At 37.3% G+C, this 26,436-nt stretch overlaps 1 protein-coding gene across 9 annotated transcripts in view; it reads right to left on the reverse strand.

The window, feature by feature from the left end:
* Positions 1-26,436, reverse strand: part of ZNF385D (zinc finger protein 385D) — a 410,794-nt gene that overhangs the window by 159,114 nt on the left and 225,244 nt on the right. Inside the window, exon 1 of one of the 9 annotated variants that reach the window (XM_064414316.1) lies at positions 925-1,261. The exons of the other annotated variants lie outside the window; for them this stretch is intronic. Within the exon in view, the coding sequence (XP_064270386.1) occupies positions 925-946 (22 nt within the window). The 5' untranslated portion in view covers positions 947-1,261. Of the gene's footprint in view, positions 1-924; positions 1,262-26,436 lie in introns of those variants that run through there. 9 annotated transcript variants of the gene reach the window in all.

Raw genomic sequence — 26,436 nt, forward strand, 5'->3', positions numbered from 1 at the left:
ATTCAATATTTAATGAAACTGAGAAAGCTGCTGAATGTCCCAGAAATCCTTCAAGTCCCTGCTCTCTCTTCATTCTAAGTACTATGCTGCTATAAATTAACAGTGACACTAGATGAGATTTCAAGTAGTCAAGAATAGTATTTTTCCATCACACCACCAAATTCTCTGTTTTATTTTTCTTTTCTCTTTAACAGCACTAACTTGCAGCATTCTATTACAATCGTACATCCCAGCCCAGTACTGCAGCACTACATTGCTCAGACATAGCTCTACACTCCAGCATGTTTTTAGGGTATGCAGCCAGCTCAGCTGTAAGCTGAAGGAAGATTTCTGTCAAGCAACAAAACTGAACTCTGCACAAATATTTAACAGCTCCAAGACCCCTAAAGGCTTAAAATAATATGCATTTTGTGGCATGCTAGGAGCCACCTCCACACCGGTGATGTGCACAATGCAGAGCACTCGGCAATCGCAGCACTGCAAATAAAACATTGTTTCCCCTTTGTACCTTGGAATTCTTCAAATTAAAAGCTGAATGAAATACTGAGGTTCTCTGTGCCTCCCCAGCACTGACAGTGCAGCAGCAGCTCGTCCATTACATTAAGTTGGTCTAAAACTTCCCATGCCTCACAAGCATTTCTCATCCCCTCTCAGCAGATGAAACACAAGTTCATTTAAAACAAACCTAGCACGAGTTCATCTTATCTAGCTTGTTTTTCAAACCGCTAGAACTACGCAGTAGCCCACTCAAACAGAAAATTTCCCAGACAATGGAATCCTTTCAAACTGCACAGCCGGCAGGATTCCCCAGTTGTCAGTTTTAGGTGCGTGCCAGCACAAAATGTTCTTGAATCCGAAATCTGTAATAATCACTCCTATTGATAATGTGAGCAGAAGCAGAATTACATCACGGTTAACACTTACCAAAATACATTATGTTTCTCATTAATCATGCAGTCAGGATCCCACGGCTGTGTATTCAGCATTAGCTCCTGCACAGGACTGACATGTAAAACAGAGCTCTTTCATTCTACATTATGTGGAAATTTCCCAGCACGAGAAGCGTGAGAGAGCAGTGTGCCTCCTCAGGATGAGCGCTTTGCAGGCAGTCTTATCCCTGATACAATCCCTGTCTGATTTAGCATTTACTCCGGCTGCATGCTGCACTGCCCATTCTTACTGTAATCTGACTCCTCCTTCTGATGTCCTTGCTGTGCCTGTGACATCAGGACTAAGAGTACTACAAACAGATCTTTTCGTTTCGAGCTCGCAACGACATGCTGTTATATCCTGGTTAACCTAACTCTGGTTTGCACAAAAAAAAAAAAAAAAAAAGCCCTTCTAAAATTATACAGGCTTTTTTTTTTTTTTCTTGGCAGTCAACGCGTTTAGTGACATAACGTGCTCAATTACATAATAGATGGGAAAGACAAAGCGTATATTGTTAGTGTATTTTTCTTTGAAGGGCAGGCTCCAGAAGCTTTGAATGCCCCAATACCCCAACTTCAATAGAAGAAAAAGATGCTGGCGTTTTGCAAGATCATGTACCCCTTAGACTTTTTTTTTTAATCAATAGTTCCACTTCAATAAATAATTTCAATCCAAACATTGGATAAAATCAAGTCTGTTTCTATTTTTAAAAAAGCAACTGCCAGATAGGTAGTTCAATTTCGATATAGCTGAACCGATTTTCTAAACTACAATTTCTTCACCTGAATAACAAAGCATGAGGATAGGAGGCACAAAACAATGAGGATCTGTAACAGAGTTTATAACCTTTCGCCCTCCAGGTCTCCACTCTAGTTGCTTTCTGGCCTAGGCTGATAAGTCATTAGCAGCTGGTAGGTATTTTATTGTTCAATAATGGAGTGGTCCTAAGTTTGTTGTAAATAGGTCCCCACAGGATCCCTGATGCTACATAAACCAGTAGCAGGTTCAGAGGAAGCGAGACCAAAGACACACCAGATTCCAGTCCACTATGTACATGGCAGTGCCTCGGGATGGAGCCGACAACACGCCAGTGTGGCAGTGTGGTGAAGACAATGTGGTCTGTATCTGTGCACACATGTCTCTTCTCTGAATCAATAGAGGACATTGGTTTCCTGCTGTCAGTCTGGCATGTATCAGTGATAATACACTTATACTAAATAAAGGTAAAAAGTAATGGACAGTATGCTGAAGCGTTTATTTCATTATAATAGGATGTAATGGGATGAATGCTTTCATTCTACAGGAAAGAGGATGACAGGTATAATTAATTTAAAGCTCCTCTTCTTATTTGTAAAACCACCACACAATAACTACTATTTCATGGGGTCCAATCACTTTGGGCAAAATTATTGTGGCAGCACAGCAGCCAAGGAACGCTCCAGTTGCAGCAGCAGAGGTAAGAGCCCTGGTGTACAGTGCTGCTATGCATCTCTCAGCAAGAGTCCTCTGCAGCATTGCCCTCACAAGGTTTCATGCCACCTGTATGAATGTTACTGAGATTAAACACTGATGGGGAACTGGGGCACCAATTTCAGTCCTCACTGGTAGTCCCACAGCTATTCATTTCTGATACCTAGCTTTTCTCAGTGCCCTTTCTTATTTCAACTGCCCCTAGCAAGAGGCAAGACCTGAAACGAGAGATCCGTGATACACATAAACTCCAAAAATAAGTTTTGTTTCACAGCTGAAAAGCACACAGTGCAGGAGTGCACTTTGAGGCCACAGTGCACAGGGGAGGAAGATCAGATCTTCTTGTGTGGGTCAGTCTGACCAACAACGTACATTAAGCAGATCATAAATCACAGTGAAGAAATGTGGTCTAAAAATCCCTGCAGAAAAAAAAAAAGCTGTCTAGAAATCATGGCCTATGTTTCAACTACACAGTGTGGACAGCAAGTAACAGGGTATTCACAGCACATTCCTTTTCTTTATTTCATCATTACAATGCTCACTTGCTTCTAAAACACAGGGAAGGACACCTCACTAAAAGGGAAAATACCATCCTCAAAGACTGGTTTAATATATCTCAGCTGAAACACTCTAATGTTCCCTGAGCAGTAGGTATAAGCTACTATCAGGAGCCTTCTGCAGCACAAGCATTCCCTCCTCTCCCTTCACGGAGGGTAAAAGCTCAGAGAATCAATTCTCTGTGAAATCCTTCAGCTCCTTTTCCAGCTCTGAAGTGCTTTTGCAGAGGCACTGCATGACGTCCTTTAAGACAGTCTGCACCCAGGCACAGCATTTGCCTGTTAAGCTGCATTTACCCTATCACAGAAAAAAAAGGATTGGGGTTACTCTGCCAGGAGTCAAACTCTGCAAGATGTAGGCTACCTCAACGTTCCATCAAGCTAACATGTCTCCTGATTCATGCTACAGGAACAGAAAGCTTATGTCTGTGTAGATATGTTATTAGTGCTCAGGTAAGGACCACACTGCCTTTAAACATCCCTTTTTGAAATGCTGTTGTGCTGCAATACATGTACCAGTTCGGTGGTGTCTGATGGCAGGTCAGATCCTCAGGCAATGTAAACACCAAAGTGCCACGTGTTCTGACTGACATATACTTCACTACTTGGCTCTGAATGTTACCTCCAGTTTTGTTTTACCCTGTAGGATGCAAAACAAGAAGGACAACCTCCCTCCTCTTTATTGCATCATATTTGTGTTCTAAGAGTAAGTATGCAATTAAAGTAAACAAAGAAACTGAAACAAGAAGTTCAATTTCTTTTCATTTCAACTACAGAAATGCAAGGTAGGAGGCAAAAATCACTAGAAAGCTTTCACAGCCCAAATTCACATACTCTATGACAAACTCTGCTTTCACTTACACACATACAACATTAATAAGCTGCAAAAAGAAATAGGGTTTCAAGCAAGGAAGAAAAAATAAATTTTATTCCCTGAGTGGGATATTGTCACTGTTAGTGAAAGCAAGGTTTAGTTTAGTAATTGCAATCCCAAATGGCTGGGGTTTTAATGCAAGCATTGAGGATTCTGCTGAGAACAGCTGTGGGGAAGTACAGTCAGGAGCAGCAAACACTTATGTGTGCCTGGAGATTTGAGTAGACCCAGCCTGTACATGCAGGATCATGCAGAATGAATGAGCAAATTAGTCCATGATGTCAGCCCATGGTGCAAACTCTCCAACCATCAACAAGCCGGCACAGGTTAACCAGCATTTAACTTTGCTACAGATACTGGTCCACAGAAAAATTATCATATTTCCATACATGATTCACTTATAAAAACAAAATCCCCAAACTCCTGTGATTCAACAATAGCATAGCATAACAAGAAAAATATTACTTTCTCCTAAACCAGCTAGCCCTCATTCTTATTTCTAATAAAGAAGTAACTTCTACTCCCTGAAATCTTCTTTTCCAACAACTTGTTTCTTTTTTCATAATAGCATCTCCACCTTGAGTTCTTATGCCTTTTCTCACCTTGATAAAAGCTTTGCCACAAAGGGCAGATTTTCAAAATGCAGAACAGCCCACAAGACATCACCTCCTTGGAATAAACAAAAAGTACATAGCACACATGGCCCAGAAATACAGCACATACCCTACATTTCTCCAGACCTAGGAAAGCTAGGAGAGCTAGGAAAGCTACAGGTTATTCCCCACACCTGACTTGATCAAGAGACAGAGGGCCAACTTCATGAAGTAGCTCCTCTGTTCTGTGCTTTCTACTGGTATTTATCTATCCACCGATTTACACAATGCCTCCGTAGTAAGTATTAAAGCCACTCACAGGCAAGTCTGTTGCAGAGACTAATTAATATTTAATATTAATGCACCCAGTTAACTCCCTAGGATTCCTGGAAACCCCTCTTCCAGCCTTGAACTCTCCCAGGAGATAACTAATATTAGATTTATACCCAAACTCTTACCAGCTGACTTTGATGAATGTCAGTGACGCTGACAACAGATCACCACTTGCAAATGCAGAAACAGATCAAGGAACTCTTGGCTGGCAGAAGTGCAGTAATAGTCAACAAATACACTAGTGACACAACATTTTAAGTCTATGCAAAATGTGTAGTAGGCTAAAAGATTTCCTACATCTCAGAGGTTTCCAGATTTTCCTAAAATAAATTTTGTCTACAGTACAGAGACAGCTATTAAGAACAAAAAATTATTGTGGAAACATTCATTTCTGAAAATAAAATGGGAGAAACAACCCAAATCACACTTGGCCTATTAATTAATCAAATGCATCCCAAAACTAAAAGATTCTTGAAAGCAAAGTAGGTCTACAATTTCCACATAATTTGGAAATTTATGTATCGAAGTTATTTCATTCCTATTAGTGACCACAGTGCAGAAAGAAAGAACAGCAAACAAGCCACAGCTTTGTATGCCTCCAAAAGTAATTGAAAATGTTTCCAAGCACACATATTTTTGTGCCTCAAATCAAATATACTAAGTACATCAGCTAGAAGTTTGGTTTGTTTTTATTTTGAAGCCATCTGGAGCAGTTTAAGACAAACTACACAATAATGCAGATTTTGCGATTCATTATTACTAATCTCCTGAGGTTACACTAAAGGATAAGAAGGGAAGGAGCAAGTTACACTTGTATATTTTAAACAACCACAGAGGCTCATCTTTGGTTTTGAACATTCTTCACGGGCTAAAACAACCAAATGTGTTTTTTACCCTTGACTCAGAAGTGTCACTTCTGGAAATGTGCAATATTTGTCACCATGAATACCATTTAACTGCAGCAGTACCCGAAGGAACTCTGTACCACAACACGTGAATACAACTGGAGGAACTTAATTAATCTTCCTGTCACTTCCATGATGCTTTTCATTAGTTTAGCTGCTATCTGATCAACTGCTCCTTTCTCTATTGGAAATGGCTAACCAGAACCTCCTATAAAAGCATTTTCAAGGGGTAAACAGGCTCACTTTGATTCTGAGAGCCTTTACAAAGCTTTGCCAAGCAGACTTTATCAGTTCAGTAACAGTACTTACAGCACTGCTCTTTTTAAGCAACTGGGATTTTCCACATACACAGCTTAAGAAATATAAATAGAACAATATGCTTTTTTCTAAGCTTAAAGCTACTACTTCTGGTATTTTGTAGTTTGAACACAGACAACACATAGCAATTGAAAGGTCATATTCTTCTGAATTTCCTTCCCATAGGCATGGACAGTTATTAAACAAAAAAGTAGAATGCAGCCAACATAAAACCAAACCCACATTTTGGGCACTGTTGCTACTAATTGGTTCACTAAATGCCCACTCCTGTCATCTTCTGCTCCTAAGCATGGGACAAGATTTAAGTTAATAAATGTGAATGAATACACAACTGGTGCAGAAGCTTCTTTATTATGTATATTGATAATGATTTTAAATCGAAATATGGTCTTAACAGCAAACAAGACTGAGAAGCTTGTCTGAATGCATGTCAAATATATTTTGAAACACATCCACACACAAAATGTAATTGTTTTCACTCAAAAATGAAAACTGGAATTGATGAAAACACAACATCCAACCTAGATAATCCTCCCTTTCTCCCTTTTCCCCTTTTATTTCTGTACAGCTTTCAGAACAATTTCTCTAATATGTGTGGTTTGAGCATATCACAAGCAGACAATTCATCACTACTTCTTGTGAGGTGAATGATTAATTAAGGTTTCACTTTTTCTGTCCATCCTTCCAACACCCTCTACAATTTTGCAACATACCTTGTAGACTATCACAAATCCAGACATTGTATTCTTACAATGTTTAAAAACATAAATTTAGAAATCCAGATGTTGTACTAAAAAGTTTTATACAGATTTCACACTCAGGATTTTTTTATTTTTGCACTCTGATTTACAGAATACATCTGTTCATCTATGAATGGATGCATTTTTCATTTCTGATTACACCATCAAATGGCCAAAACTATGCACTTCTATTATTTCTATTATCATTTTTATCAATCAACTTATAAGTCTCAGGTAAAAAAATAGTATATAGTAAATGCATCTACTCATTCTGCCTGCTTTAACTGTGTTTGATTAAACTAAAATAACAATTTCTTACATTATTAATTGGAGATCACTTAATTTAGTTTCAAATTATAAAAAGCAATTATTGCACAGGTATCAGCCTATGTTTTAAAGTGGGAATGTCTGTTTGGGGGTTTTTTTTGGAGGGATGGTGGGTTGTTGGGTGGGGTTTTTTGTTGCTTGTTTGGTTTTGAGTTGTTGAGTGCTCTTTCTCGTTTTCCTTCAAAAAGGTGCATCAAAGAATGTGTTGACATTTTCTCAACACATCATCTAGGACTCGTGTGTGCAAATTGTCCAGGACTGTATATTTTAAATAGTCTTTAGTCCAAGCAGCTGCTGCTTTACATCTTCCTTTCTTTCCTCCAGGCCTTTTGGAAAGTGCCTTCGCACACTCATTACATGGAGACTGCATCAAGCATTTTTCAAAATATAGGATAAAAATATTTTTTTACCACTTATGGTGCTTTCAAATCACTCGTAACAATCTTACTATCTCCATCTAGTGGCTTATATGATTAGGACTTTTGCTATTAATACACTAAAACCTTTTTATTGTCCTTTGCCTTGCCAACCACAGAATTTTCATTTCCTGCTTCTGGCTTTCCCTATACATTTTCCATAGTTTTTACTTCTTATTTATATTGATTAACATTTGATTCCTCTTTTATAATTTTGTTCCAAGTTGTGTTTTAAATTCTAGTTTCTCTGCTAATTTTGTGGCTGAACCAGGAAAGACTTTTAGTTAAAGTTTGCCATTTTCTGAGCATGAAACAACTTTTTTAGATATCTAGTAACCTCTAGTAATCTAAGACAGCATCAATTTTCCTACCCAGGCTTTTTTAGCTGTTTTCTTCCCAAACATTTCTGCTTCTAATTTTCCTATAAGAAATAAAATATCATGAAACACAAAATCTGCAACCAATTTTATTTGTATTCTCTTTGCTCCTATAGAATATTAAAAAATAATCCCTTCCTATACCCTTAAGTACCTAAAGGGAAGTATTTCAAGATACAACCACAAAAAAACCCCCATGCCTTCATTTTTTGATACTGTATATAGCTGTTCAAAGAAGAAAAGGGGGGGACAAAAGTAGCAATGTAGTATGATTTTAGGCTTCCCAGTGATCATGAAGGCACTGAGCTGTGGATTAATACTTAACTCCAAGAGGAAAATGCCAGGTTGTGCAGATCCAGTGTGAAGGGGTGCAAAGCAGTTTGCTTTTTGTACTGGATTGACCAGAGGAAGGGAGGCTGGAGCATAGACCTACAGCCAGGAAGGGACACAAGCACTGCCAGTTGTACAACATTGCAACTTCCCTCCTGCTTTGGGGAACTGAGATACTTTGCAGGAGCACCCAAAGTGATTGCAAGGTGCCAGCACCAGATCTGTAACTGAGAGGCAGGAGCTTAAGTTATGTCCTGCTTTAATTACCGTAAGAGACACTGGCAACTAAAGTAGCCAGTGCTACAGACACTCCTGAGGCAACACATCCCATGATAAATTGTAATCTGACAGGAGGAAATTTCATCTCCAGTGGCACAGAAACAGTTAAACTAATCTCATAGAAAACACTATTGCTGCATTTGAATTCCTCTTTGATAGTCAAGGAAAAGCTGTTTTAGCTAAAACTATCAAAGGAAATGCAAGTCAGAAGTTGCCATGCAAAAAGGGGAGAAGACACAATGGCAGCAGGCAAGACACTAATTTGAGGCTATAAAAGGATGGAAGTAATAACACAGTATTCAACTTTTTATGAGATTGTTTTTAAAAATCTGTATTAGATTTATTCACAGCAGCACTGATTTTGATAAGCCTGTCCAGGTGTAAGCATTTTGTAATTCCACACATGCAAGTTCCACAGCAGAGTGCCAGGAACAAATTGTCATGAAGTGAAAATGTCAGCAATATCTCACTGTAGGTGGGATTTGACTCAGAGACTGACACTTCAGATTTTAAGTGTCTATTTGTGTGTGTACCTGCAATCTGGATGTCTAATTTCCCACCACAGTCAAAGCAGATCAAACTGATCAAAGTCAGAAGAGTTACTCATTACATCTGGAAATAGACAACTTTGGGTGGCCAAGCAGCTCTCCAAGCCACATTAACTGTATTGACAGGAGTTTTACAAATACAAAAGGGAGCTTGGACACCTTGCTCGCTCCTAGATACCCACAGACACACACACATACACACTCTGCCAGCTGAACCCAGCCAAGGATTCCAAATCCTTTAAACAATCTGGGACCCCTGCAGATCACCTATTCCCACTGAATTTCAGCTCCGTGTGGGATCACCACAGCAACTACCAACTGCACTCAGCAACACTAAGCTGCACTTAAGAACAGAACATGAGAAACACCTGCAGGAGAAACAAGCATATAATTTATTCTAGAAGCTTCCTCAGTGAGTGGGGAAATTTCCTTGGCTCTTACAGGACCCCAGAGTGCCTCAATATTTCACTCTGTGCAAAAAAAACCAAAGATCAAAAATGCCTGTCTCAAAACCATCAGGCACTGAAAAAAGTACAACTCTTGAATGACTAAGCTGTCATCCTACAATAACCATAGTTTGCTAAAATTCCTATATTTTAACTTTAAATATTTCAACTTAAAGTATTCATGCTTATCTTTAAGAAAAAATGGGAGCATGTCACAAAGTTGCTGTTAGGTGATAGAGGCATTAATAGTAAACAGAAAAAGAATGTTAAAATCATCCAGAAACTACTTATTTCTTCTAATTTCAAATGCTCCAATACCCTTTTCCCAGAGGAAATGAAAAGGAGTAACTGCTTCTTAACATTCTGCCAATAGTGTTCAAATACAATCCTACCTGGTTTATAATAAACAACAGTAAAAGGAGTGTTTTCATCTCTCTTCCCACATTTTGATCTTATTGACAGAGACTTCTGCCACTCTAATTTAGAATGTCATGTACAGCAAAAAACTCCTGTTTGTGTCTGTTCCTTTCTTGTTACATCTCTTTTCTGTACAGATCCCTTGTGATCTGCCATACCTCTGAATTAAATGATCAGATTTGAAAACACCTTGCCGTAATAGCAGCCTATAAGTAATTCTGTTTCCCAGAGCTGAACAAAAACACTGCATCCCAAAGCCATATACCCTCTTTGACATTCACTTTTCAGGGTCTGTCTCAATACAAATACTTTGCGATTTATTTGTACCAATATACTTAGAAAATTAATAATTTTTAATTTCAGCCTAAATAGAGTGTTGTGGCTATTTTTAGATTATTCAGTGATTTTTAGTTTGCTGCTCAGTAACACTTCTAATAAGATTAGTTACTCTAGATGTCTAAACATGAATATAGAGACAGAAAATTCTAGTCTAAGCCCTCAAAGAATTTTTTTCTTCTCTGCGCTAGACAGATGAACAGAATACAACAGATGAAGATGTATCTCATAGCTTCACTTCATATTTCTACAGAGCATTGCAGCTGAAAGGATTTCAGCTAGGTTTGAAAGCCCCAGGCACTTCTCTTTAGTTTCTGTAGATATGAGACAAGTCTTCCAAGTGTACTGACTGTCTGTGGATCCATCTTGTGCTGGAGGATCATGTTATGTCAATACCATAATAGCATGGAAGTGTTAATGGAGGAAGAGCTGGTTGTAGGGGTCTGCATCTCTGCCCAGCCTGAGGAAGGGTGTGCAGACAGCAGAGCAGAAGATGCAGGATGGTGCACTGGACTTCTAAGCTCACTTCTGCAGGTCCTCCATTCTCTCTGTATATAAGAAGGTGATTGTCATTTTATGAACATTTATGTTCTGACTGCTCAGACAGAGTTGACTGTAATATAAAAGTGACTTTATTTCATCTGAGGGTTGCATTGATTTGGCTGTTTAGTTTTGTGCAATGGAAAACTGCATCGCTGACAGAAAAGCTTTCATGGAAAATAGAGTAAGAAACAGAAGGCCTCAGTAAGACCATGTAATGCAGAAGTCTGCAGTGCCTATATAATCCCACTAAAGTTATTTTACCATGTTCTCTAAGTTTCTGATACTTTTGTACTGATACACTTTTCATCACTTATCTACCACTTCCTTCCTTAATCACTGTCCACCAGAGCATTTAATTAAGTAATTATTTTTACCAAGAGTAACTGTCTATACATTAAAATCCACTGGGCCATGCTCCATCTTCATTTTCATCCTTTAAAACCAATGACTTTAAGAACAAATTCAGGAAGTACTGAGCACGAGGTAGTGCACTGTTGCATAAAGCATATATGCATGCTAATATACACACATATTTGTATCCAGCCTTGTGCACACACAAAAGCATGCAGTGTAACATGACAATGTCATATGCTTTCTCAAGTGTATAATTAACTTGCTACACAGGGCAAAAGCCACACTAGCACTCTAGTTTCCTCATTTTTTTCTTATTCATTCCTCCTAAACAAGGCCATTTATTTTTCATCACTGGATATGGAGCCAATCAAAGGGTAGAATTAAGAGTGATAAAATTTGCAAGCTATTGTTACTTTTTACTTGCTATTCAGTATGCCAGAGACATTTGATTAGAAGGAGAAAATTAAATTATAATGCTGAATATTTCAGCATTATATTTTATTATAATTCTGGACATTTTATTTTTATTTTATTATTATAAGTAATATAATTTATTATAATAACAACTTATTATTCATAAGCGTTAGGAATTGCTCTTCATAAAGTCACAGTGGGTTCATGCTCATTGCTGCTCAGCATAAAAAAAAAAAAGTCATGACTGGCTATTGCTCTGTCTTCTGGGTCTCACAACTGTTCTGGCCAGGTTAGGAACCTATTTTAATTGAATATCTCAAACAATACATAAGGTAAGAATAAAAGTGAACCACAGTTTTAGTCAGGGTCCTCTGAGACGGTCTTTTCCTGGAAAAAGGGGAAGAAAACTGGAAACCGGGGTTTTCCAGTGAAACCACCTGGCAGATGGAAAGATTAGCTCCAGATAGAGCTAGCCAGCAATTCTGCAGGCTATAGAAGTCTTGTTCCCCTTATCCAAGGATTACTATCCACAGTTAACAGTATGTGCTTTACCTCTCATCATCACCCAGCCACTACAGGAGTTGGGACTACTGTCTCCTAGACACCTGCTGAGTACTTTAATAAGCTTGTGATTTTATAAACTTCTGATTGATGATATGAATGTTTTAAATTAGGACTCCACCAGACCACACAGTAAAAGACAATCTTCAGGTTAAGTGTTTGACATCAATGTGTCACCAAAGATAGGCAAGACCAAATGAAAATGCCTTGGTCTGAATCAAGACAATTAAAACTGTCCCCAATGTCCATGTAAGCTATTTATTAGGTTACTGTTTGGGTTTTTTTCCCAAAGATAAAAAAATGCAAGCTCACAATTAAAATACAATTTTTACTGAGAAAATGCATTACAAAATTGAGGTAGCTTCCTGCTAATTGAATTCTTTGTTATAAGCAATAAAATGGGAATGTGAGTTATTCTGAGTGAGAGTTTTTCTTAGGTGCCTCAGTAAAGAGAATCACAATATATTGATATTTTAAAAAGAATTATTAATTATTAACTTTTCACTGGAGTTATATTTTAATATAAAATCCAGAAAATTAGAGATTCAGATAATTTTGAAGCAATAACAATCATAAAAAAACCCCATAGTTTCGAGCTCAAGGTATTTTATTATTAATACTTTCAAGGTTTCTTTAAAAGAAAATTACAAAAAAAAAGTGCTACAGTCAAATAGAAAGCTCAAAGAAACTGATTTTTCTTTACATGTTATGTGACTACTTAATCTGATTTTCAAGTTCAGAAACAGACGAACTGGTGGTTTGGTCCTGCTGTTCCTCATACTTCATATTTCACATTTTTCTGCTATAGTCTTTTGCCCTTTTGTAAAGAGTAATTTTAAACTTTTCATTGAATATTTTCTAAGGGAAGGTCACATTTGAGAGGCTATGAATGGATTAACCTTTGATCTTCCTTCCCCGACTAATGTGTATTCAAGCCTGCCAGAAGATTTTCTAAAATGACGAATGCAAGACAGACTGAACAAGAAACACCTATTACTTGGAAGGGGGACATCACAGGAGTTGCCATAGTTTTTACCTGGAAATTGCAAAGAATGTGATTTACAGAACTTTAAGAAAGGCAGATTTCTAATTCTATTACTACACATATGTACATATTTTTGAACGCATCAGAAAAGCCGAATTATGAGATAATAAAGGCATATTACATGAGTCATTCTGATGACTGGCTAAATACCATAAGTAGCATTTCACTGTCATTCTGGGGTCACACTGTGACATTCTTATGGAACAAATAAATCCTTTAAAGAGGGACAGTTTGACTGTAAAGCTCCTCCTGTGGGAAGCATCACTACACAAATAATTCTCTCCCTTTTTATTCCGAGCTAGAGACCCTTTCAACTAAGCAAGGTAAATGACCCTGACTCATCACCACTAAAATATTGCCACCTTTTGAGATGTACCCCCCACCAGTGTCAAGATATGCTTCACAGAATTAATCTTTCTATAATCTGACTGATGAAGACTTAATTTACCAGACTTGAGGCCCTCATCCTATAAAAGCATGAAAGGACATTAGCATTTATGATATAATAATATTTTTGCAAGAGCTGTTGCTGTTTCTACTAGATGATTTTATAAGATAAGAAATAGTACACCCCTGTTTTACAGATGAAATGTGGATTTAAAATATAATAAGAGGGATTATTTAGTGAAAGAAAAAAGGCTGAATCCCTGGAGTTCTTTGGATCTACAGCAGCATTCGACTCACAACATCTCCCACCACATGAAAAAAGTAATTGTGAGGAAGTGTATATAAAACTTGTACTAATCCCTCTTAATGCTGAAAGAATATACACAAAATAGTTTATTATTTGTAAGAAAACACCGACTCACATTTTCCTTACACTGTGCTCACGAGACAAAAATGGGTCATTTTCTCCTCATATAGATTTTGTAAGACTATCAAAGTTACATTGGGGTGAACTTGACCCAAATTGTGTCAGGAACAGGGTTGTGCTGCTAATAAAGATAAAGGTCTGTTCACTGTGACACAATTGAGTAGTTAAAAAAAATTATAAACAATTGTTGTCAGCTTTCAAATGCAATTTTATAAAACTCCTGTGGCCTTCAGACATGCCACACTTTCATCCTTATCACCACATTAAATCACCCTGCCAATAATGTCTTCGGGAGGAATTTGAATTCTTCAGGCTTGAATTTAATTACATTATGTAAACTAGAAAATATCTTCAGTGCACTTTGAGGGAACAGCTTATCTTGGAAATTATTAAATTCTGTTTTGTTTAAAATATTTACATTTTGATAACTGTATTCTGCTGCATATAGCATTTATTGATCTGTCTCAGGAATCCATTTTCAATATAATGCATTCTATTTATTTCCCATAAGCTCTTGACTGTGTTAGGCCATATTCTTACACAGCTTTTAAGGAAAAAATAAATTACCATGCTTTTGAGAGCATAAATATTTTGTTTTATAGGAATTATAAGACCAGGAAATGCATCCTTACACTTTTTTTCCTTTCCTCTGGACACAGTACTTTAGTCCACATCCTGGAACACAACAGTACTACCTTAGTTACAATTTTTCAGAGTAAAAACATGGTTATGTTGTCTGCTATCTGCATATGGAAGTTTTTTTCTTTCTATATTATTATTCATTTACTTCACAATTTGACTCATTCAGCAAATATATTTTTCTTGTGGGATTTTGTTTTTTTTATTTTGTAAGGAATGTGAAAGTATTTTCAGTAGCTCTCTTTTTAACTCACCTCCTGACTTCTTGCTCTTTTTCTTAATCTTCCATCCCAAATCATTCTCCCTTCTCTCTCACACTTATATCTATGGCAGTGTTAACTGCATTTTCAGACACTATCAAAGTATATTTTTTCCCTCTCATATTTGCTTCACAGAACACATCTATAGTTGTGAACACATTTCGCAGCCACTCAAGCCAAGATTCCCTTCCACCTGCACTTGAATGAAGCTCTTGAAATGCATGAAAGTCCAATTCTAATTAGGAGGGGAGGATTGCAAGCAAGTATTGCATAGAATCTAATTTAAAAAAATACATCCAACAAAGGCATATATATTTTCACATCCTAAAGCCTAAAGTTTAGGAAACCAGATTAGCTTAAAAAATAAATTTTAAAAAAGGAAATTTTTTTAAAAAAAAAGAAGGGAAAAAAGGAGGGGAAAACATGAAAAACAAAAAAAAAGAAAGAAAATTCTTGCTTGATGCTAGCAATGGGTAAAAGCACTGTTTCAAGCATGCAGTGTCTGTGGCCAACTCTCCTGTAAACATCCAGTGTGCTTACACAAAAACATTGCCATGAGAAGTCTTTTTTAGTATCAGACCTTATGAATGCCTGGCTTTAAACTGTATTGTTGCAAGTAACAGCATTCTGCTAATATTATGCTATTTTTCCAAAGATAATAAATCTTCCCTATCAACACCCCAGCAAATCCCTCAGTCAGATTCTCTGGTAGGGTGGATCTCAGCTAAGCAACAGAAATGAAGGTTTGCTGCATTCACAGTGTGGGTAATTTTTTCAGCTGATGTTCCCATGGAGTAAATAGTGTTCAGCTGCACACCACATCTGCTCTGGCATAAACGTGTCCAAGAAGGGACATGGGTTTAGCCAAAAAGGGCACGTTTTGCACAATTTTGGATTCTATTATGTTTCCACTGGCTAAAGGATATGCCAGACAGTTTTGGAAGCTTCCTAAGAACTGGAGCATACAGATGAGCAAACATATCAGTATGGCTAATAAACAGATCTCATTGCAAATATTGACATTCAAGTATTCTTTATGCTTTGGGGGATTGTGTTATTCCATGAAGTGTTTGATAATTTAAAAGAAAATCCCCACTTCCACAGGTTTCAACCATTTTAAAGGAAAAGTCTTCCACAGCAATAAAACCAAAAAGTCACACAAAACAAATTTAAATAAATAAAAATAAACTTGTCCTTTAATTTTTTTGAAGTTTTGTGCTCATATTAAATCCTGGATTATGCTTTTAGTTTGTCTGTTTGGGTTAGGTCCTCCTACAGAAGATACGTTAGAGCGATTATTTGAAAAACAATAATATCAGAGTTTGCTATCACTGTAAAGAAATACACCACAGGCCTGCTTTTGGGCAGCTGTCTAAATGTGCTTCCAACAATAAGCAGAGGTATATAATTTTAAATGTATGCACATATGAAGACATGAAAGACTCCAGTTCTCACGTTCTTCAAGAACTTGACCCCTTAATTTTTGTTGACAGCCCCAGAAATGCCCAGGTGGCTTATATCAGCTGAAGCACAGTCTGTGCACCTAGATAGTTGCCATGGAAATAACCACAGAATTCTTTGGCAAAGTCTACCTCTGTCCTTACTTGTACTCTGCAGAGAGAGAGCTGATGGCACCCACAAAGTGGCCTGTCACATCTAAGCAACACAGTTCTGTTGAATAAGTAACACATTTGGAAAATAGTCATGGCACTGAGTTACAGATTCTCAGTCACGACCAGACTCTCTGTATGTGATTGTGGTTTAAACAACTTCAGCAAAATAGGCTTTGTAAATCTGGGTAACAAACAAAACCCTCTGAAGGACATCTGCTGCCTTTGTTGGGTCATCTCACATCAGGTACTACAATTCCTGATGGCTTGACACAAGAGACTGTATCAGCTGCAATGAGGATATAAAAACAAGCTTCTGACTAAGTCTTTTGAATTAAAAAGTGGATCAATGCATGAAAATCATCCTTCAAGCCAAACTTACACAAACAAGCCCTTCATTTAAGCTTGCTCAAATGCACAGATTAACCCAACTGCTAGTGATTTATTTTTTTTCTTGGTCTACCTCCTCTAATTATCTTTGTGGACAAACATTTTTGCAATCCTCTGTCAAGAGGAGAGCCATATATGGTGATTATTCACCTTCACTGTGACTGGATCTATAAGGTCTCCAAAAAGCATCAGTTTGGTACACATTTTTACAGTGTTCTCAAAGAGTGAGGAGAGAATCACCAAGCTTGCTGCCCCCTTTTAGACTTCCGTGGCTGAAGTCGTGCCATTGTGTGACCTCTGCATTTACTTCACAAGTGCTCTCCAAGAGCATCGTATACAAAAAGTAATTTAAGGTATGTAACAAAACACAAAGAATGGAGCATAATCTATTATCAGAAAGTTCCCAGAAGTAATTGTTCAAAGTACTCAGGAAGGCTCACATAGACTGCTTTTATCCTCATTCTATAAAAACACAAATTTTATTAACTGGAGACTGATGAATCATTGAGTAGCTTCCAAAATTGCTGTTAGTACCAGCAAGTCACTTTCTCAAAAGATATGGAAAGATTTAAGGTTATAAACTCTGATATATAGATGCAAACATAGATGGCTTGAAAACAAACAGTGAAATCAACAATTGCATGGCATGTCTATTTAGTCATGACCACAGAGAGGGATTAACATCCATCACAGATTTTTGCTCTTGTGCAGAACATAGGGAGCCAACAGGGTAATCCAGAGATGTGCCTTGCAATAGACTCAGACAGAGAAAAAAAAAAAGAAAAAAAAATGGCAAACCCAAAGACTTTCAAATATTGTTTTGGAAAAGGCAGAAAAGACGATTTATTAAATACAAGCACAGATGAGAGCGCCTCCAGGGACCAGATTTATAATAATTACTACCTCTACTGACAGCTTCTTGCCTTTTAAACTTTGAAGAAAAGGATGTGGGAGAAGGTCACACACAAGAACACATTTGTCATCCAAAATGCTGTCCTCCATTTCTAGATAAAATAATTTCTCTTACAATACATTGCAAAGCAATGGACTTCAGTTCCCAAATTATGCTCTGTTAACATGAATCATACAGGAAAAGCGCACTCTCATTTATTTTCCCCCCTTTCAGGCTCACAATTTTTTCTTCAACTATTTCTTGTACGTGAATTTTTGTTTTGTGCTCATGTGAAATAACCCAAAATCCTCAAACCCCCACAAATAAAATGCTTGGGACAAGCAAGTAAAATACTGTACAAAAAAATTTGAAACAGCCTCTCTCTATCATGCTTGCTTTCTGTCACAACCTATTTGGCAGGATTCAGTCAGGACTGTGATACTAATGTGCTGCTATTGAAATACCTCTTTTTTCTGGCCTTTAGTCTTTTGTCTGAGGAAAGGTGTCTCCCAGGGAAAGTGTCTCACAGAAAATGTTCAGTTTACCATACATAAATTATACTCAGGTAGACAAATGCCACACTTGCTCTAGGAGGCCAAATTGAAATTCCCTGGTTTTACTTCCCATTCTCAATGCTGATGCTACATCACATTTCACTGTGTTGGATGCAGTCCCTGAAATACCTATTTTAAATTAGCAGAAACTAAATGATTAATGCAGTATTGATTGCAAAGAAGTTTGTGAGTAGAGAGTTGCCAAGTCCTTGGCTTCCATACCTTATCAACAGACAGGTCTCAGAGATTCATTTGATGCCTCAACTACCTCATTCATACTTAAACAAGATTTAGTGTATATTCTCCAAACAGAACAAGGTACTGAGGATAAAATATGTGCCCACCAAAAGAACAAGTTTTTCCCTCTGATGGAATTTCTCATGTAAGTATATAATCACTTGCATTCTGAGCACCTGACTGCACACTAAGAGTTCATTAGCTTTACATGTAATGCTCTTATTTCTATTCATAAAGCTGTGCAAGAATTCAATACAAATACAGTTTGTGTGTATGTATAACCCATCTGTAACTCATCTTGAATTTAAAAATCACCTTTGTATTCCCATATGATGTCACTGAGCCAGACTATGGCAACCATTTTAGAGCACCCTTAGGAATGCATTTTAGCCCTGTGATAATGATTAAAGAATATAATCCAAAGTGGCTCCTCCACTACAAGCCACAGCCACTTCTGACAACTTCTCTGTTGTTTCTTATATGCAATACAACCACCATTACTTTCAAGCGTTCCCTTTCTTTAGAGAGAAAGAGTCAAAAAAAAAAAAGTATTATTAGATCAAACACCTTTTTTTTTACATTTCACAAATTTCACTTCCAGTCTGGGGCCACCATGAAAGCCCCAGTCAGCTTCAAAGCCACAGCCTAGGAAGAATCATCTTTTACCCTGAGAAAAGTTAGATATAGAACATGGATTTGAAGGAATTTTTCAAGGCCATTTTCTATATCAGAGGAGCTAAAGCTGTTCCCAAAATAATTTGATTGACATGCATAGACTGAAAACATAGATGGTAGGCAAGTCTTACAGAATACATTTTTGCCCCTAGCAGATGTTATAGACCTCACTACGCACTTATCAGGATTACCAGACTAATTTAGCTGGCAATCTATATCTTTTGTACAGGTGCTTATCAGTCTGGCGGAAGAGTATTATCACTTAGTACAGTCTGGGTATTAACAGCTAGCAGTTCTGTAGAGCACATTTTTCTAGAACCAGGTTGATGTTGGTTTTTCTATCATATTAAGACAAAAAAAAATCACTCTTAGCATAAATTTCCCAATCACAAAGTTGCCACTGAGCTCCCTCAAATCAGCTTTCCTGAGCATGGCAATTATTTCTAACAGTTTCTCTAGTTTCTACTTTTCATCTGATACACTCTCCCTAATTAATACAAAGTTTCAAGGAAAAATCAAGCAGAGCTAAACTGAAGTTAAGAGTTTCTTAGTGCCTAATTCAGCTGAGTTTATGAGTTTAACAGAATATTCTGAATTGGAAGAGACCCACAGGGATCATCAAAGTCCAGCTCCTAGGCCTGCATAGGACATCTCCAAGAGTCACACCATGTGCCTGAGATTGTTGTCCAAATGCTTCTTGAGCTCTGTCAGGCTGGTGCTGTGGCCACTTCCCTGAGGAGCCTGTTCCAGTGCCCAACCACCCTCTGGATGAAGAACATTTTGCTGCTATCCAACCTAAACCTCCCCTGACACAACTTCAGTCCATTCCCTTGGATCCTGTTGCCGCTCACCAGAGAGGAGAGATCAGTGCTTTGCAGAGAACAAAGAGTTCTTTGTGGTGACATTAACAATCCCTGCTGAAGATGATGCACTGACATTTATCCCTGCTGTCTGACATTATGCTATAGCCTACAGAGCTTGTCACGAGTTTCTTTGGAGAATGAACAGAGACTGATTTCAATTGAGAGAAATTCCCAAAGTGCAATGCATGTGTAGCATATGACTGCTACTGTCGCCTGTTCGTGACACCCAGCTGAGTTTCTACAGGAAACAGCCCGAATGTCTGCTTCCTCAACCAGGTTTTCATAACTTCAACTCCACTGTTTTCCACTGCCAATAGCACTATATTTTAGGGACATACACATCATCTATTCATAGATACAAGCAAGGGAAATCTGTATCCAACATGAAGGTAGGACATTTTGATCTGATCACTTTTCTTAGTTGATAAAATGATGCCACTAATCTTCCACTGGTGCTGCATTAGATTATGAAACAAGAGTCTCATTTCAAAAAACACACTCCCTGCCCATTAGACACATTTTAATGCTTTAATGTGACAGTCTGCCCTTCACCAGATGCCTTAAAACCATAGGTCCACTTTCAGTCAGTATATTATCTCAGAATCAAGCTTATCTGGTACACTAATGTGAGGAACAAACCACCATTTAAAATGCCTCCTATTGTGCAATAGTGGTGTTGTGGAACAGTACTGCAACAGCTACCAGAGAATAACAAGGCTTTTATATCTTTAGTGCTTGATAACTCATAAAACTAAGTTACATCTAAGTAATTTGGGGGGCATTAGCGCTTTTCAGTGTCTGCAGAATAAAAGTATGCTAATGAACTAAACAATTTTTTGCATGTAGAAATGAATGTTATCTTTCAAACCAGAACCAAATTCCCTAGCTAAATCTCTGAATATAATTTTCTGAGTTTGTGTGAAGTACTCCTTTATGTATGATTATTATTTTAGTAGCTCTGCTAAAAAAGTAAATCTCTTACATTCATTAAAAACTAATAGTTGCCTTTTAAGCACATTAGTGCAAATACATTTACCCCTATCACAAGGAATCAGGCTACACTTTGCTGACATTCATTACCAGAAAATAGTCTTTTTTTTTTTTTTTTTCAAATGAAGCTTTGTTTACTCTGTCATGTTTTTAAAACTAACTCCAAAAGCAACTGTAAAATGTAAATTAAACTCCATGTACTATTACTTTTGAATCTCCAACAAGCAGAACTTTTAACTGAGCTTTGCATTTTTTAAAGAAAAAAAGAGTTATTATCCTCAAATGCACACAGGTTATGGCCCACAATTTCTTTAGATGCATTAGCATATATTATTTTCTCCAATATTTGGAAAACTCTTTTCTTAATTTCTGCCTTTTCAAGCTACCTGGCATTTAACAACAGGCCCAAACCAGTAAAATATCTCAATGCTTCAAGAACATCAGGAATGGGTTTAATACACCTCTATGAAGTGGAAAAATAAAGCACATAAGGGTTACAGGCTATCCTCTACTACAGAATATATTTCAAATATGAGAGAAAATGCATAAACTCTATTAATTGCTAAAGGAATCTCTCTGTGTGAAAGGGTCAGCTTGAAGAAGAATATTAATTTGGGTGTTTTGATCCTCAGACATAAGGTGAGTTGTTGCCCTGAATCCCTGAGCTGTACTTGAAACTGCTGCACTTCAGGCATCCAAAAGGAGTTTTCTTTAGATATTATAGCTTATGAAAACTGAAAGTCGATGATTTTATCACATCTATATAGACTATTTCTTTTGAAACTAAATTCTGGCACGTTACTCAGAACTCTGAACAGATCTACTGTGCTAGCTTTCATCATTAAGAGACACAAGGCAAGGTGAGTAATGGCATGAGAAACCAGCCCATTACATTAGAAAAATCAGTGTTTCATATAAATGGATACAGGCATGCAACTAACAAATATTATGGAGTTCCAAGGCTCAATTCATGACAAGTTTGATGCCTGGGTTATTCATACTCTGCACGATTTCTATGGAAAGCTATGGATGTGGTACAGACTGTAAAATTAAGAGAACAGTTGTACAATCGATCCTCTTATTGATTTTAGAAGACTGATAGCAGTCTTGAAAAGCTGCGAAGAGGGACGCCAGAGAAATGGACTAACGAGGCACAGTAATAATCTGAGAGAAGTCAGCGAAAGGAAAAGGTTGTGCATCCTCTGATAAGCAACACAAGACAGGTCAAAAGTGCCAAAAGGGGAAAGCAGGGGAACTCACATCCCTTGTAAATTGATGGGAAATGCTTATCACACCTGCTGCTCAGAGCACCTTGGGACAGGGAGAGCACCTCCCTTACACAGGTGGCTTCAGGCTCCCACTGTGAGGTCTAGCACCCCACAAAGGGGTGTCTGCCAGTAGTATTGCTCCCCTGGGTCTAAGGCCAAGATTTGCCTTAACACTCCTCAGCAATACAAAGGAAACTTTCACCTCAGGAAAAAGTGGTAAGGCTTTCCTGATCATTTTACTTCTTTGTGTCACAGATTTCTCCAAATTTGGCGATCAAGGCTATAAATTTCTGCTTTTCTTGAATTCAAAGTATCTGGTTTTTAACCCATAAAACTTGATTATTGTGAAAAATTAAGAATACTCAGTTGACAAATACAAGTCACATTAAAACTGGATCCACTTGTTTCCCAAGAGACAGAGAGCTGTGGACTGGCAAACCACAAGCGTCTGAGAGTCTCAGGAATGGCAATATGCTTTCCACCAAGCTGCAAGAATTAGCTTGAGGATGAGTTTATCAAGCCCTGAGGAACGTCTTCCCAACCAGCTGTAGTTTCATCCCTTTGTTAACTTGAAAATGAAATGAATCAGTCATACTATATAAAAAAACTTGCAATGAGGGGACTTGCAGCACCATTACTTCACCTCCTTTGCTCAGTAGAAAAGAGATACAGGATTTTCTACAGTTTCTTCACATATTTTTTTTCTTTTCCCAGCTAACCTCTCTTTATATCCCCTGTTGCTCTTCCCTAAAATGTATGTTAGGGATAACATACATTGCTGGACATGCTTTGACTTTACCTCCAACTTTGATGAGTGCAGAAAAACCCTTCTGTGACTCAAGGCATGATCAGAAGGACTTGAGTTACCCACTGTGGCAGGATGCCAGATGCCACCAAAGCTGTCACTCACCTCCTCAGCTTGATGGGGAAAGAAAATGTAGTGAAAGACTTGTGGGTTGAGATAAGGACAGGGAGAGATAACTCACCAGATACTCTCATGGATCAAATGGACTTGAGTCAGGGAAATCAGTTTAATTTATTACCAATCAAGCCAGAATAGGAAAAGGAGAAATAAAACCAAATCCTACAACAAGCCTTCTCAGGTTTAGCTTTACTCCAAACTTTCTCCAACTCCTTGACCCCCAGAGGCACACAGAGAGAGGGAATGGGAGCTGTGGTCAGTTCAGCACACCTTATCTCTGCTACTCCTTCCTCAGGGGGAGGGCTCCTCACACTCTTCGCCACAAGATGTAGGTGAAGCCCTGCTCCCATGCCTGGGAGCATCTCCTTCCCTTTCTTCTTCACTGACCTTGATGCCTGCAGAGCTGTTTGTCTCACATATTCTCACTCCTCTCTCTGGCTACTGCTGCTCCCGACCAGTTTTTCCCCAGGGAAAATTGGGTCTACTGAACACAGGGCAAGCTTCCAGCAACTTCTCAGAGAAGCAACCCCCCATCCTCTCCACACAAGCCAAATACACCAATTCATTTTCAGGTTTACAACAAACAATTCATAGAGAATTGCTGCTTCCAGACAACAGCACTGAGAAGTCCAAGTACAAGATGACTTGTAATATGTAAAATAATTCCCCCTTTTTTTTTCCTAATCTACATCTTCATAAAGGACATCTAAATGTTGCTATTACTCGTTATCTTCACGTCTGACAACTTGGTTTGTATGAGGAAATTTTTATATGGTATGCATTGAATTGACTAATTTGACAACCACCTTGTCTGAGCTTCATTTAGGTTAGTGTTAGGAATGCAGAGTTTTAAATTTGCTTTTTTCTCATGGTAGCTGGAGACAGTATTTCCATGGGATATTCAAAGCATCCCTAGGGCTTAAACTACCATGAAGTAGAACAAAGAGAGAAAAAAAAAAACTAGAAAAAACAATCAACAAGCAGATATAATAACAAATCTTACATATATTGCTTACGCTAAAATCCAGTTGGGAGAAAAAATTGTTTAATTATTTAGGCCATAAAATAGTCATCAATGTGTGATATCTGGGACCCTGATATTAGATTCCATGGTTTATTTATATTTTTCTTTTATTTCATTCCTTCTTATTCCTTAACTTGTCTCCTGTCTTTGGATATCTATAGAGTATTTCTTAACATTAAAAATATAAACAGAAATGTGTCTGTATTTGGTGTGCTAGAACTGAATGATAACCTGCTCTTTTTTATCAAACTATCAGCTATTAGGAGCAGCAATTCTCATCTGCACAGAAGAATCACTTAAACATCAAGGACATTTTAAGGTGCTGTGGAAGTAATTTTAAAGAGAAGAGAAAAGCCCTTCAGTATTCTCAAATTTTTATTGTGACCCTGAGCCTATTTTAACAGGGAGAAAGAGGAAGGTATCTGTCAACCTAAATGGGAATAGGACAAGACCCCAGGGAAGATTCTAAATTCTGCGTGTTTTTCCTATTGAATCAATGTGAAGTCTTTCATTTCTGCAGTAAGTTATACATATTTTCAAACAGTGTTACTCATCATATGCATATATACTGAAGATAAGAAATCAAACAAAAAAGTTGTTTATGCAAAAGTAGATTTATATCTCAAAATGTAGATAAATAAAATCTCCACTTCCAACAGGACCCAGACTAATGACACCTGCATTTTGTAATCACATTACAGCTGCACTATAAAACTTGGTTTTAAAAGTCATGGAAGCTTAGTGGACTTAAATTATGCTAAATCAGGGATTTGGGACAAAGTAACTTCAATATCCTATTTTCAAGTTCCAGATAAAATAATATTTGAAATACAGCTAGTATAATTGTTGGATAACTATTTAGATTGGCTATTAGAGGAAACCCTGCCAGTAATCTAGGGTCAGCACCCTCATAACACTGAAGTTTTCCAGTACAATCCTGGAATAAGGATTTCTTTGGCTTACATAAAAGGACTTGAAACAAATGGATAACTTTACAGAGAAAATAATATCTAAAATTTCAATTATGTTTTCCTCTATTCTCAAGCTTTACTGCTTCTATTTCTCCATACTGTCCTATTTGGAAAGTATTTAGTCCAACAATTTCAACAATATCACAATCAGAAATTATTTATCTCTAATTTACCATGCCATTATTTTCTCCTAAGCTTTCCTCTTTACCCCCACATCTGTGATCACTGTGCCATTGCTAGAAATTTCATTTTACCACATTTATTTGATGAAGAGCAATTCAATTAAGTGATGTAGGAGTACTCCGAAATTGCTCTCTTTATCTTTATACACGTGTTAAATATTATCAATAAAGAAGTGTTCCGCTGTATTTCAGGAGGGACTATACTTATGCCATAAATTCATATGAAATAAATATAGAAAGATAAAGATTTGTACAATTTGAAGGGCTTGTCCCTTTCTTATATTCTGCTCTGGAATTATTCATCATATTTCTGTAGCATAATGATCTACATGTTTTAATATGATTAAGGGTTTATTTTTCATACTCTATGACTTCTAAGTAACATAGACAATTCCAAAATGTAAAAAAAACCTCCCAAAACAAAACAACAAACTAAAACCACCCAAAATCCCAATTTGTTATTTTTAATGAAAACTGGAAATTGCTCTAAAAACATCAAAATAAATCACTACACTTGAGGTAAAAAACATTCTGCCATTTTCAAAACAAAACATTTAGCTTTTCCATTATGAAACAACCAGAAAGGCTTTCCAAGAATTTTTAAACACATTTTTTTTAAAATTAAATATGCAGGCCTTTCATTATCTGTAATACTGATTCAAACTAATAATAAGAAATTCTTTTGAGGAAACAATGAGCTTTTCTTTTAGGTTCTGAAGTCCATATCTTGTGTAATTAAGGATCACGACCTTTCTTCTGAATGGTCTCAGGAAAATACTGAAAGCATTGTAAAAAATTTTACTTATTGTGAGTAAAAGAGTTTGTACACTTTATGCTTGTAAAAAGTATCAATAACCATGAAATTTCAATAAAACCCAGACCATAGGAATTTTAGGGAACCTTTCATGGAAGTATTTCACATTTCCTACTCTAGTGTAGTGATTTTGTCAACTGTTATTCAACTAATGTAGAATTCATATGCAGAATCAGGAACCACCATCACACATCCCCCTTCCTATCAGGAGAAATCAG

Source organism: Passer domesticus, chromosome 1, assembly GCF_036417665.1.
Source record: "Passer domesticus isolate bPasDom1 chromosome 1, bPasDom1.hap1, whole genome shotgun sequence".
In the NCBI taxonomy this organism is placed as follows: Eukaryota; Metazoa; Chordata; class Aves; order Passeriformes; family Passeridae; genus Passer; species Passer domesticus.